Below are 14,657 nucleotides of genomic sequence, written 5' to 3'. Positions count from 1 at the left end.
CATGAGCTGCTTTAGACCTCTACCCATGAAGTGTGGATGAAAATATGATTTCATCAAGTTGTTTACACAGATCATCTCAGTTGTCCATGCTGGTCAGACTCCTGTTTACTGAACTAGCATACTTGCTGAAAGTTTCTTTGCAGTGACTATGGGTTTTCTTTCCTCTGCATTCTTGATTTTTTTATTATTATTATTTTTTATTTTTAGGCTTTCTTCAAACAGCTGTCATGGGCTTCTTTGATTTTTGTTTTTATAATAACTGCAAGTCACAACAAAGTATCTAGTTCTCCTTATCACAGAGGAACACTTCTAAATATAATTTATAAGCGATCAAAATTCAGAAAGAAAAAAGACTTGATCTTGTGGGACCTGATTCATAACTCTTCAGTGCTTTGGGGTTGGCAGCCCTGTAAGTTGAGAAGAGTTTTGCAAGTTGTTTAAACTCCAGCTTTGATTACAGTGATTAGTTTTGCCAGGCAAAAGGAAGATATTTTCCTTCTCTTCCTGTGGGAAGCTTCAGAACAACATTTAGCTGCCAGCTGGTCTTTCATGAGCAGTCTCAGATTTGAAATGTATGCATGCTTAACCTCTAGCTCTTTGCCCAAATGACTACAAACCTAACTTCCAGCTGGGCTGCCCCCCTTTCTAACAGCTGAACTGTTGTTCTCTGTTTGCTTATGTTGGAGGCTGCTAATGCTCAAGAATTAATGATGGCAGGGGAGGACAAGAACATTACTACTGATTTGTAACACAGCCTTGATAACACAGTTTGGCTGAGCATACTTCTCGGTCCTAGAGACTGGATCTCTTTGAAGGACAAAATACTCTGCCTCCTTCCCTCATCAGGTATTTGGAGATGAATTTCTTTTCTTCTGGGAAAGACTTGCTCTTAAACCTACTGTTTCCAAACAAGCAGCAAAAAGCTGAATCTAAGACTTCTTTTCTTTATACCGTTGCTTGACCCTGCTGACTTACTGTTTTTACCCAGTTGTCTTCACTGCCAAAGGTGGTTAAGGGACACAGAGACCTGTCTTGCAATAGGTGATCCCTTTTTGATGGAAAGGAGGGAGGGAAGTTGTCAGTTACCTATAGTTGTATCTTCCCAATGATCTGTGTGAAGTGCGTAGCATTGGTGTAATACCCAAAGGCTCTAGCATCTCTTGGCATTAAGAGTTTTAGTATTGGAAGTAGTGTTGGCACATACCCCTCGTCTTCAAGTGAAACTGAACAAACTCTGGGGTCACAGATTCTGCACAGTAGGAGTTGCAGTATTAACAGCAATGACATTAATCAATTCATAGATACCGTGCACAGAGCAACGATCACCTTGCAACCTAACATAAAGAGAGCTTGAAGCCAAACTCTAGACTATGGGTGGATTTTTTTGTGAGGTTATGGTGTGGTTTTTTATTACCTTGGTACAGATGTTTCTTTTATTGGCTATTTTACTTTCCTCTATAATAATTCTCTTCGCTCCCATGAGATGGCCCCTGTATTCTTGACCTGCCAGCCGTAAATAGCAGGGAAAGGAGTCCTACTTGCACCAAAGCCTATCGCAGGTATTCCTTCCCAGGTGGTAGCCAGAGCTGTTGGAGAAACTGGCTTCTTACTGTGTTCTGTGAGTAGAATTTGAATTTGCACAAGCAAGAACCCATTTAAAATATATGTGTTTGTGAAAGGCACTCTAGAGTTTTTCTGCAGCTCTGTGTGCTCTACCTTCGGCACCTTGTTCACCAGAAAGATGCTGAGGACAAAATGTTGGAGATGATGTGTACAGTAGAGGAATGTGGGAGCCTGTCCCCTCCCTCCACAAATAAAAACACACCTCTCCTCTGTCATACGGGACATTACGAGACACAGGGATGACAATCGAGCTGAGCTCACCTCCTTTGTTAGCCAGAAGGGTTGATCTCTTTCCTGGTCATAAGATCCTGTGCCTTTTTTTTTGTTCTGGCACCTCCTGAAAAGCATACCCAGCAAAAATAAAAGGGAATGTTTACTACCACTTTAGTCATCTGACTGGGTCACTAGGGGAGCAGGACCTAGCAGAGGTCCCACAGAGAGAAACAGGTAGGACTGTCTTTTTTGGCAACTGTAAGCTATTGCATCAGCTCAGCTGTCAAGTCTAACTTCTCCTTCAACCTTGCTAAAGACTGCAGCCACGAGATTTATCAAATGAGTGTTATTTATTTGCACTTTATGAGAAACAGTTCCCTTACTGTGTACCAGATGAGTTACAGGTGCTTAAAAATGCTCCAGGTAATAATGCCTCTATTCACAAGATCAAGAAAGCAGTCTTCACACAAGCAGGGTTCAGAAAGAAAGGGACCTTTTCAGAACTGGGTGTCTCTTTTATTCATATACCCACACAGGTACTGGTCCAGAATGTCCCCATTAGCTGTTACTAGCAGCTTCTTTGTTATTTCTGCACTGTCTCGTTTTTGTGCTTTAAGCACACCTGCACTTATGTCTAGGCCATAAAGCAGATTTTCAGGTTAATGGCAAGTTTTGATCAGTGTCGACAGATTCCATTTTTTGTTAACTGCTTTTGTATTTACTAGGCTTGAGTACATGTAGGCCTTCACAGCTGGTCAAGGGAGCACAGCAGTATTTGGTTTGTGTTCTATGGGTAGTGCTGTGAAATGGTTAGAATTAAACGTGACAGCCAGTAAGGTTACAGGGAAAGAAAAAAATGTGGTACGTACCATCAGATATTTCTGAACAGAGGATATTACTTGGTGAGTCAGAGGCTTCAATGCCACGTTCCATGTGTTGGGTGACTCTTGTTCCAGGGTGCTCTGTACTGCTGAAAGCTAATAAAAGGTGCTTCAGTTAAGGTGAGTCCAACATTATTTGTGTTTAAAAATAAATAAATGAATATAAATAGTAGGGGTTTTAGGCAAGATGGAGCGCATATTCTTCTATCCATTGCAAGAACTTGCCAGCATGAAAAGCAGTGTTTTGATGACCTAGACAGGCTAAATACAACTTCATGGTGAGCCAACAGAAATTAATAGGTTTTTGATAGATTATATTTTTCACTTGTGGTTAAGCAGTCTCTTTCACAGCACCATTGCTTATATTTTGCCTGTATATAGAGGTTCCCAGCACGGATCAGGGTCCTGTTGTACCAGGTATCATAAAAACAGATAAGGAAAGTCAAGAACTTCGGTCTTGTGTTTCTAGGCTACCTTTTCATGGCCCTGACAACCCCAGCCTTGCGGTGAGTTTTCTACTGATACTAGTTGAAATCTTTTTGAAGGGAAGAAGTCTGTTGGAGGGAAGCTGGTAGGCAGTTACTGCCTTTGGTTGGATGGGGTTAAGTGCATGGACCTGTTTCAATCATATATTTAATGCTTGTGTGTGTGTGTGTGAGAGAGATGATCAGGTAGTTCAGTGTGGAAGACTGAGCCAGGGTTATTGCACCATTTTGAACAAATATTTCCAGACTTTCAAAATTAACTATAAGGGGTTCTGACTCTTCAATCCAAAATCCATCAAATCTGTTTAATAAAAAAATATGGTAGCTAGACAGTACTTTTGTGCAATTTTACACCTTCTGTCTCAAATTAAAATATTTGGAGCTGTGGTGTCTGTTCTTAAATCCCCACCCCCACCAGTAATTTTGCTCATATGTTATCCATAAATCTTGTCTGTTTTAAACGTTCCAACTAATAGTTAGGCAAAACGTTTAGCATAATGATATGATTAACAGAGTCCATTTTTTTGGCAGCCTGGATGCTGTTTTTCTTAAGCAAGCATTGCAGTTTATCCTGATTAGAGATAGGAAGGAATTATTCCTCTTCTTGGAGGTTTTTTCTTTCTTTTTTTTTTTTTTTTTAATATGAGGATTTAGGGGTTCTGTATTCATTTTGCAGGAATATAATGTGTGATTTGGCTGGATCTTTGAAGTGGTAATATTATAAATCTCCCAATCACCATTGCCCAATCTGTTTTAGCATTCATGTGCCTAATTTCTGTTTGTAATCTGATTACTGGCTTGAGCTGCTCCAGCTTGCAGCCTATTGCTATGCATTTACTGTACTCCCTGGGACGCGATAGCCTGACAGCTCCAGTCCTGTGCTATGAAAAATCTCTACGCGATATTGCTAAGACAGGCCTAGGGCTGTGGCTGGTTGAGAATTAGCTGCTATTGTAGTTTCTCTTTGCTGAATCCTTTGTTTGTGCAACCATGTTCAGAAATCCTTGGATCTCCAGCTATTTGGGAAATGTTAAATACTCTGAGGAGCAAGGTAAGAGTTCCAAGTAGATAGAAGAAAATGCAGTTCATTTGTGTGTGTTTAATTTCTCTCGTATATACGTATGCATGTGTAAATATTGTTTGACTGGATCTTCTGCAGCTGCATTAGCTACTTTAGCAATCAGTATGCAGTTAGTCACCTAGGCTATTTCATTATTTCCTAAAGGACACTTTTGAAAGATCCGATTAGATGGATCTTTTAATTAGCTTAGCTTGCCACTGACTTAGGGCCTTTAAATATACTAAGTAATACTGGAAAGTTGCATCTACTTTTTTTTTTTTAAAATTCAGCATTTTTAATTTCTTATGTATTAAACTATGGATAGTGGTTTTACCCAGTAGTTTGTACCTAACAGGGAGGGGGACTAGACTGAACAAATGCTTAAACTTGTGAGCAAGTTTGATTTATACTTCAGTAAATATACTCTTAATTTTAAATACAAATATTTAAAATTTTTTTAATGTGCATGTTTAGAATTCTTCAGTGAAAGAAGGAACAAAATGCTGTTGCAAAGATTTTCTTTCTGTGTATCAGGTACTGTGAGGGTGGGGTTTTTTTCTTTACATTAACCATTGAATTAAGACTGTGTTAAACTGATGTTTCTCTTGTGGACATCTTTATTTTCTTTTGAAGCAGAATTGTTTTACTTTTTTTCCTGTGTTTGTATTTAATTTTAAGACTTTCATATTGTAGTAAGTAAGTTTTATTGGACTTTAATCCTCTCACATGGGGTTTATTTGAACAGGAGGAAATACATAAAATACCAAAACTGTGTAACAGAATATAATTGTCTGGTTGGGTTTTCTGTGTTTGTGGAGAGGAAGAGAGGAGCTTGCCCCTGTGAAGTACAGAAAAGTTTTAAGATGTTTTTGAGGCATTATAGATGCGGTATGTGTGAATGTTACTGGATATGTTTAATGGGTAGCAAGAGTCAGACCGGCTTGTGTGCCCCCTCTTAGCAGCCTTTCTCCCTCCCTTCTCCCAGCGAAGCAATGAAAGCTACTTTCTTCCCTTCTCATATCCCCTCTCCAGTTTTGGCTAGGGTAGGGAGAATTTCTCTGTGGTCTGCTTGTGGTTTTCATGGTGGACAGCTGGTTTAGCGCCAAAAATTATAGAATGGGTTATATCCCGTTAGAACGGCTATAAATTTAAGATATGCCTGGTTCTGATTATTCTGATATTGAGCTGGGCTTTTTAAGTTACTTCTCACAATAATGTAAATCTGGCCTTTTTAGAGGATACTTAGAGCATGGAGTATTCTTTTTAATGTTGTAGTGTAAAATATAATGATTTATATACCATTCATACTGTTTTTCTTATAATACTCTGGTTTGGTCTAACAAGATGTTTCTGTGTAATCTGTGTGCTTTATTCTCCATTTACTTGGAAAGAGAAAATGAATGTTAACAAAAACAGGAAAAAGTTGCCTATTAAAGTTGAAAAATGCTATTAGCAAAGCTGCTTGAAATCTGCAGTGACTTGTAGCAGATGCCTAAAAATGCCTTTCTGCAAATTTAAAGCCTCTTTATCAAGCTGTTAAAATGGTCTCTTTTTTTTTCACTTTTTTTTTTTTTTTTTTAATTTTAATGTGTTTACCTGGAGAGGTGGCAGAAAGAAGTGGGAGAGGAGGAGGGTGAGAAGTTTTGAAAGGCATAGATGAAAGATAAATTCTCTAAATTAAGACCCATGTTGTCAGCTATAATAAGTTTCATTAAACCCTTTCTGCGAAAATAAGAAACATCCTACCTAGATTTTAAAATATTTTGTATAAGCAAAAAATATTTTTTTGCCAGTTAATTTTTCTTTGAAATAGTTAAATCTCAGTTCTGATGTGGAGTAAAAGGGATGTTGCTGCTTTTGAAATGTTCTGAAGTCCAGGTTGTGTAATATTCAGGTCTGTCTTTGAAAAATAAAATGAACACTGTGTCAGTGACCAATTGTTTATTAATTTAGGGTCTTGGGGTGGTTGATTTTAGATGGGTGGTCCCATTTTAGATGGGACGGAAGGCAATTTTCCTGTTAGGAGTAAAGTATTAGTAGCTTCATGTGTTTTTCAACAGCACTCACAGACCAGGTGCTCCCCTGCTCCCTGGCTAGCAGTTCTCCAAGGTCTCTTAATAGCATCCTCATTGTTGAATGGAGGCAGCCGGTACTTGGAGCGTTGGTCCGCCTTGCCACTGGTCATTGTTTAGACCCTCTGATGATGTTCTTGGCTGCAGAAATGAAAAAGTTAAATCTGGGGGGAGAAAGGGGAAATTGCCCTTTGCTTGTTACGGTTCACAAAGGTTTGGGAACTAGTGGCTTTGTAATACATACTTTTTGAATATAAGGCTGCATCTGACACAGTTTTGCTCTCAGTGTAAACATGTGTTCCTCTCTGAAAGTAAGCATGTTCTAAGGCTATTCAGAAAAAAATGGGAGCTTCCAAACAGTAGACAACCTTCAGAAATATTTCTGTCATGGATGGTGTAATACTGTTGTTGCAACAGATCCTCAGCTGGGCATCTCTGACTTCTGCAGTGAATATGCAGTTTTTATAGTATTGCTAGGCTGCAGCCAAAAAGGCTCTTGCTGCTTGCAGCATTTCTCATTTGCAGAGTGCTTCATAAACATGTCTACTGCCCATTTTAGAAGCTGGGAAACTGAGTCAAGGAGTTTAAATGATAGCCCCAGGCTGCAGTGCTACACCATGAGTACTGGGATTAGAACATGGCAGTTCCATAGTGTTGACGCTTTTGATTTGTTTACTGTCTGTACTCATTTTTGCAAGGCTTTGGTTTATCACCATCTTGGACATGCCAGCTTACAGCTCTTTAACTAGAGCGAAGGCCTTTGTACAGTCTTTTCCAGTGGAAAAGGACTATGATTGGAGACTATAACGTAGTTTCCTAAAAGTTTCCCATTTATTAAAGCATCTTCACTATGGTGTGGTTTTTTTCATTTCACAGATTTTGGCAGAGAAAACTCAGTCAGATTTAAACCTTCACGATTGCTCCAAAGGAAGAGAGCATTAAGGTAAGGTCAAGTTTTTCTTTCCCAGTGAAGATGACTGGTTGCATGATTGTAACTTGCAGTCATTGCTTGAATCTATGTTTATTCTTTTGTTAGGGAAAATGATTATTGGTTCTCTCGCAGGACCAAGCTTTGGCACAAAGCAGATGCTCTGAACAGCTATTGAAAACACCAACCGCCTCCTAAGTAATGTGAAAACTTATAGCTGGCAGTGCTTGGGGAAGAGTCCCACTCTGCACTGAGCCTCCTGCCACTGCAATGCCCATTTTTCCTTGCATGGCACAGACACAGTACACACATTTAGTGAACCACCTTGGAAAACTGATCTGTCTGAAAAAGAAGGTGGCTGAAGTGGGTGAATTAATTACACAGCTGTTCAGAGAGCTTTTTCAGCACATGGGAGGGGGACACCATAGAGATGAATGGAGAGGTGACGTTGCTGCTTCCTTGCAGGGCCATGCTGCCTCGTGCCTGTAATCTTAGGGCATAGTTCCACAAGGCTGAGTAAGGGGATATAGTTCACAGTTAAGCAAGGTGGCTGGTCACATTCCCTCTCTCTTCCCATCCTCACTCCGACTGCTTTTTGGTGTCTACCTTTGTGCTTGCTGGACTCATTCATAATGGTGCAGAGGGGAGGTCAGGGAGTTGGGAACTTGGTCTTGCCTCAGCAACCAGCTGTTTTGTTGGCTCAGCTGCACAGGAATCCACCAGCCTTAGGCACCCAGGCTCATGTTTGCAAGCATCTTTTCAGTCAACGCACACCTTCTGGAGTGCACCTGATTCCCTGCCATGTTGTTTCTTAGGTACTGTAGAGAGATGGAGGGAATAGGTGTACAAGACACATTGTGTTATGGAAGGCAGGTAGGGGAAAGTAGAAATGACAGTAGCAGAGAAGGATGTGACTGTAGAATGGACCTTTTATATAAGAGTCCAAGGAAGGAAATTCTCCTGGAGGTAGAGAAAGAGGGGAAAAAAAAAAAACCTCCAAGCACCTAGCTGGCAGATATACAAGTGGATTTTCATGCATGTGTTTCAATCACAAAATCTCAGTATATCCCATAGCTTTAATCCAGATGGCAGGGCAATGTTACCAGTGGCATTTGGATCAAACTTCTGCTTGCTGTTGGGCATGTAACTAGGTTAGTGGGACAGCTATTTAGAAACTGTATGCTGCTGCTGCAGCAGCAGATGAAGTTTTCAGCCTGGAATCCCTGATGTATAGAAGCAGCCCACACTTACTTTGGAAGTTGCAAGAGCGGTATGACTACTGAGACTGTCAAATACTCTACTAATGCCACATTATACATTGTTTTTAAAGAAAAACTATTGAGGTTGTGAAATACTGTTGCCTGTGTTTTAATGGGAATCTTAAGAATTCCTGAACATTGGAGTGTATAATGAGTTTGTTGGGAACCTGAGGCGAAACCTATGTGAAATAAACTTGTGGGACCTCCTGGTGTTGATTGCATTTCATGAGCCATGATCACAGGCTGTATTTCAGGCAAGCAAAGGAGGAGAATTTCCTCTTTCAGTATCCGGATTTAACAGGGACTTTAAGAAGAAAGAATTCGTGCAAACGTCTAAATGTTTGGGTTTTTTTTTCATTTAGAGAAACCCAAGTATGCCTTAAATTATTTTAATAATGAATGTGCATAGCCTAGCTGTTAAGTGCAGAAACTCCTGGTGCTGCTGCACAGAATCTGCACCTAGATTTGTAGCATGACTTGAGAAATTAAGCAAAGGTGAGTAGATGTAGTTGTGATACTTCTAGAACAGGGTTGTGGATGAGTTTGAAGGTACAATATACTTGGCAATCCAAGCCTGACTGACTGACTCTGCTTAAGCAACTAAATTGTTGCTGCAGCTGCTCCTTTGGCAGAGAAACTAATAAAGCAGGGAGACATCTGGATAGATCCCTTTGAGCAAAAAGGGAAGTCTTGGTGAGGAATTACTTATGAGCATATTTTTTTAAAACCCTTATGAGTAGTGTCCTGTAATTTTTTTTTTTTTTTTAAACTATTTGGAATTGCTTTAACATCATTCTGACTCAATTTAGATTCCTAATGAATGTTCTGTGACATGTCCTAAATATGCCTACTTTCATTTTTAGAACTAATTTTATATATGTATCTATAAATACTCAATCGTTTGGTTTGACTGTATCATCTTCAGAGCAGTGCTTTGTCTCTGAATTCTCTGTGCAAGTTAAAGCAATGTAATTGATACATCAGTTTAAAACATTTTGTGTTTCTAATGTGCAAACATTTAAAACAAGCAATGCCACCTGCAGCTTTGCAAGAGAGAGCAAAAATGCCTCTGAAGATGAAAAACTCCTCCATTGTTGATAAAATAGTATATGAAAATAGTTAATCATTTAAAAATAAACAAGTAAATAAAAGTTGACAGTCTGTCCAGAGGGAAATGGAAAATAAGGGCATAAGGGAAACTGTGAAGGGACTTTCACAAAACAGATAACCTGTGATGCCATGTAGCCCAGCAAGGGTTAGACTTAAGAAGTTTGTGGTTATTAAAAGAATTTTAATGAAATCTGCCAGTGAGCAAAGGTTGGAAACCACCCTCAGTACAGAGGAGGAGGGAGCTCACATACAGGAAGAACTGCATGACCTTGAGGACTAATAGAAAAGGGATGTAATGTAATAATACTAAGTGCACAGTTGTGCATTGGGGGCTGATAAATTTTTCTGTCACTTGCAACTGATGAAAGCAAAGCCTTGGCATATTAGTTTCTCATGCGGGATTGAGCAACCAGCATAGTGTAGTTATAAAAAGGCAAATGTGTGATAGATCCAGGCATTCATCTGGCTAGTCATATAATAATGCTTTCTCTATTAAAATTCCTATTTTTATAAGACACTGCTAAGACCCGGGTCTAGAATCAAGACTGTCCAATTCTGGACACCATATACAAAAAAGATGACTTAAAACTGGAACAGGTAGAGAGCATTTTTACAGATAATCAGTGAAACTGAGAGCCTGTCTTGAGGAAGCTGAGTAGATGTGGAAAACTTCTGTTAAGAAAAATAAGTAAGGTAACTGACAACACTGGCATGAGAACAAGTGGATGGAAACCCAGTGAATGACATTTAGACTCCCTGGAGTTTGGAGGAACGGGCAGGAGTGAACCTAACTAGCGTACAGTATTTGAAAGTTTGTTGAGGATCCACAAGCAATGCAATAATACAATTCTTTTTAGACCAGCAGGCTAGTGCCAGTCCTGATTGTGTGTGATTTTACCCTTGGAAATTCATGTGGGACTGAGGCACAGTTGTGAATGTTAGTGCACAGTTAATTTAAACGACGATTTTTCTGTATGAGGGAATGCTTTTCTGTGCAGAGTCCCATGTTTATGGAAACTTAAGGTGCTGCACTGTCAGAAGCATTATGGAAGCAATTGGGGATGCTGCTAAATAAAGCCCAGGTATTCAAAAGCCATGAGCTGGGTCCCTCAGTGCTTTTGAGACAAGTCAATAATAAGAATCATGAGTGTTTGCAATGTGGGGTTAGGCATATAGAAACATGCAGTTAACTGTCTGATTCTCTGCCCAGTCTCAGATAACACACACACCTATTTGCTTGTGGCTGCGGTGTGCTACTTTTTTATTTTATTTTGGTTTTTGTTTAGTTCCATTAAAGTGTTTTTGCCCTGTAACAATACACAGTTTTCTGTAATGGACAGCTTATTGCAGCTCTTCATCTTCTATTTGCTATTTTCTGTAGTGGCTAACATTGCTTTTCTTGGCAGTACCTGGAATAATTTCTGTAAGTGCAGTTGTTGGAGATGATTCGCGGCAGGTGGCATGGTGCCTGAATGTGACACAGCCCAGTTTCTTTATTGTCATTTCAAGGGTTTTACTCTCTCCTCAATGTCTTCTTACAAAGGAATATTATTTATAAATGATAAAGAACCAAATACTTCTTGGAGTTCATGTAAAATGTTATTAGTCATTGTATGTTAAAACTCTTTTCAATGAGAAATGTTCTTCTAGAATAGGGAGTACAGAATTTTTTTTTTTTTTTTACTATTTTTTCTTTTCTAACCAAATACCCTTGATGAAAGGGTATTCAATTTTTTAAAAAGCCATTTAAAAACTGTCCTAAGGAAGGATTTTCCAACAGTAAGGCTGTGCAATTTGTCTTATCAGAATGACAGTAAATCATATGGCACATCACTACCGTAGCAAAATGAAAAAATAGTTTCGCTGTGGGGATTTGTATCTGTTACACCTGTCTACACAGTTTACTAAAGGTTTTAAGACTAGTATAAGTTTTCTTATGCCTGGTTGGGATAGTTTAGAAGTCATAATGGCAGAATACAGCAGTTCTCTCTCTATTTTCAATAATTGGAGAGAAAAATCTCACTGTTTTTACCCACAAGGAGGAACACTTCCTCCAAAAAGTCTCTGTAGACAGCATCTACTTTAGACTATTATGACACCTACATTTTACAGTTAAAATTTGTATATTTAATGAACATATTTAAAGAAATATTTTGTCTCATCTAAATGGGCATTTTTGCTGTTTTGAAAAGACAAGGTATAAAACTAAATGATCCGCTGCTCATATTAGTGTATTATAAGCCATATATGTTCCAGAGATCAGTGCAGTAACAACAATGGGGCAGTTGTGCAGAAGGCTTCTAGGTTGGAGTGTACATACAGTACTGCATTTGATGAAGTATGTTTTAATATTTATGGAGAATAATTTGATATAGATTATTTCAAATATAATTGCTAGTAGAGCATTTTGAAGGCAGTCTCCGGTCAGTAATTTAATGCAAAAATGTGTCACAATCCGTTCCAAACAAGTTTCAAATTATGTTAGGTTTGGCTTTGTGAGTTTCTTGGGGTTATTTCTTATTTTGTTCTTATGGAAAATATTTTCTTTGGTATCTCTGTTAGACTATCTTGCAGTAAATTGGTTACATCTTGGCTTTATTTGATGTGTAGCAGAAACATCCACAGTTCTGTAAACCAGATGTTGCTTTCAGTTTTCAGAAGGAGTTCTCATCTGAAGATAAAGAAGAACTTGCAAACAGCACAAAGGATATTGATGCTAATCTCTTAGCAGTACTTCCAAAAGGTAGGTAAGGGAGACACATTATGAACACAAGTGGTAATTTAACAGCATGAGAAGTTTAGGCTATGCAAGTGGAAGGCACAGTTAAAATCATTTAGGCACAGATGTTTTGTAAATGAGTCTTCTTTTCCCTGTGAAGTATGCATAGAGGATGAAACGGGATGAACCACAATGCTCTTTTACAAAGCCTTGTTACATCCCTGCTTCATAAAGTTCAGCTTTGTTTACCTAGTTTTCAATAGGTTAAGAAGTAGTTGAAATTCAAAAGTTCAAGAGAGGTTTCTTTGTACAGTTAGATTAGTACTGAATTCAAAGGTATTAACTTGGCTCGTAGTCTTAGCTCTTTCCAGTCCCCTTCGGTAGTTGGTAGAATCACTGTGCTTGCATGACCAACTGACTACACACTGAATTTTAGTCTTGCATGCTAAAGGACCTGCGCTACATATGGGTTTGGGGATTTTTTTTAAAAAAAACCTTCTGTCTTAGTCTGAATAACTTATGAAGAAAACAGGAGTTCCATCTTTATCTTTTGACATAGTTGAGGTAGAGGCGAGAATTAATTCTCTTGAATTATTTAGAGGAAATCACAATCTGCTTGAAAATAATTCTTGACTAGTAAAGGGTGACATTTGACTGAAGAACTACATGTAACTGGCATAAAGATGTTCCCTTCACTCAGAGATGTTGTGGATCTCAGAACTTCGATTAAAATTGTGTGTGTGTGTTCTGATGGTATTTTTATCCTTTTCAGACAAACTACAAGGCTAGATGAACTAATCCCAACATACAGGAACTGGCTTACTGTTTTAATGTCATTTGTTGCAGAATTCCTTTAGAAAGGAGCCCTTCTTCTAGCATAACATTTTGATGTGCTTGCTTTTATAATATAATCATTACAGATGTTCAGAAAGAGACTTCATTGACACAATGATGGAACAGAGTGATACGCATTTATACAACACAGACTTTCCGAGAGCACTAGTCAGTAAGAATACATAGTCCCTCATTATTCCATATTCTTAGCCTTACAATCATGCTGGCCAACAAATTAATTGTGAGAGCCTTCACTTGAGAAACCTTCTGTGTAAGTTGCTTCTCAGTGAACTAATTTCTATTCTAAGATGTCTCTCTTTCCTAAGAAATTATACTCGTAATAAAGGCATCAGATTTGGTGTGGACCAGACTTAAGAAAAAGTTAGCGGTGGGAGCTGATGGTCACATTCTGAGGGGACCACTTGAGGCCAAACACTTTCTGAAAATCCAGGTTATTTGTCTCATGTAGGGCCTAACTTTGATCCAGATTTGCACATGTTGGAAAATCAGAAGAATAGGTTTGATTTTCAGCTGATACAGACTGAACTGAGGTTCAAAGAGTCTAGCTGAAGTCTCACATGTTGCTCCCTGCAGTTAAGCATTGAACATGTTAGTATGCCTCTGCTAGCATAAACAGAAGATAAATGCTTCTCCAACCTGGTTTGTAGACCATCATCTTTCCAGGTGAGGAGAGGAGGAGGTAGGAACGAGGCTGGTAGGCGTCACTATTGTGTTAAATTTTCCTCAAAATGAAGATGTATATACCTGTGTTACAATGGTTGTTTACCATCGCTGAGAAATTAAACGTCTGGCAGGTAAACGTTTGATCCACATCTATTCAGGCTTCACAAATTTATGCACTCACTCTCTACTAGGGACTTTTGGAAGGCTTGATTTAGTTTTTACAGCTTCTGTATTTTAAAAATAAAACTGTCACATGCCTGCAACTTTATCCACATGTATCCCCTCTGCTGTTATCAAAGAGAGCTTTCAGCAAAAACATATTTATATTCTGTAACAAATGTGTCTGAAAGGTTTCTGAATTCTATAAGAAATCTTTGACCTTAATTTAAGGAGTTTTTTAAACATTCTTATAAGGTGCATTCCAAATGTACTTTTTGTTTTCTATTCTGGGACGAGACATGGAACAATACTGCTTTTGCTAAATACTGTTGTTATAAGGTAAATTCTGCTCCGAAGGTCTACAGTTACCAAAATTAAGATGCCTCTTGACTGTCTACCTTAGAGGGTGTCCTACCATAGCATCCTGCTCAACATCCTAAAATAAAGCCTGAAGTTCAGGGCTGTTCCTGAACTGTGGCTGTTCTTCCGGTTGCCCTTAACTATATTGACCAACAGTTATTACAAAGTGTGTTGGCATGAAGTAACTTAGATAAGGAGCTTTTACTGTGAAATTAATTATTTTAAGCTTCTTAGTCTTTTCTTGTGTGCTAAATCAGATCTTTGTGCTAC

General features: G+C 38.6%; 1 protein-coding gene across 1 annotated transcript in view; it reads left to right on the top strand.

The window, feature by feature from the left end:
• The window catches only part of SVIL (supervillin), a 107,233-nt gene that overhangs the window by 30,511 nt on the left and 62,065 nt on the right, over nucleotides 1–14,657 (top strand). The window contains exons 2-3 of the mRNA XM_009572095.1: nucleotides 7,211–7,277; nucleotides 12,283–12,374. Of these exons, the coding sequence (XP_009570390.1) occupies nucleotides 7,211–7,277; nucleotides 12,283–12,374 (159 nt within the window). The remainder of the gene's footprint in view (nucleotides 1–7,210; nucleotides 7,278–12,282; nucleotides 12,375–14,657) is intronic.

This window comes from Fulmarus glacialis, unplaced genomic scaffold, assembly GCF_000690835.1.
Source record: "Fulmarus glacialis isolate BGI_N327 unplaced genomic scaffold, ASM69083v1 scaffold16342, whole genome shotgun sequence".
NCBI classification, from domain to species: Eukaryota; Metazoa; Chordata; class Aves; order Procellariiformes; family Procellariidae; genus Fulmarus; species Fulmarus glacialis.
The sequence above is the reverse complement of the archived record's forward strand: the minus strand, read 5'-3'. Positions and strand labels throughout refer to the sequence as shown.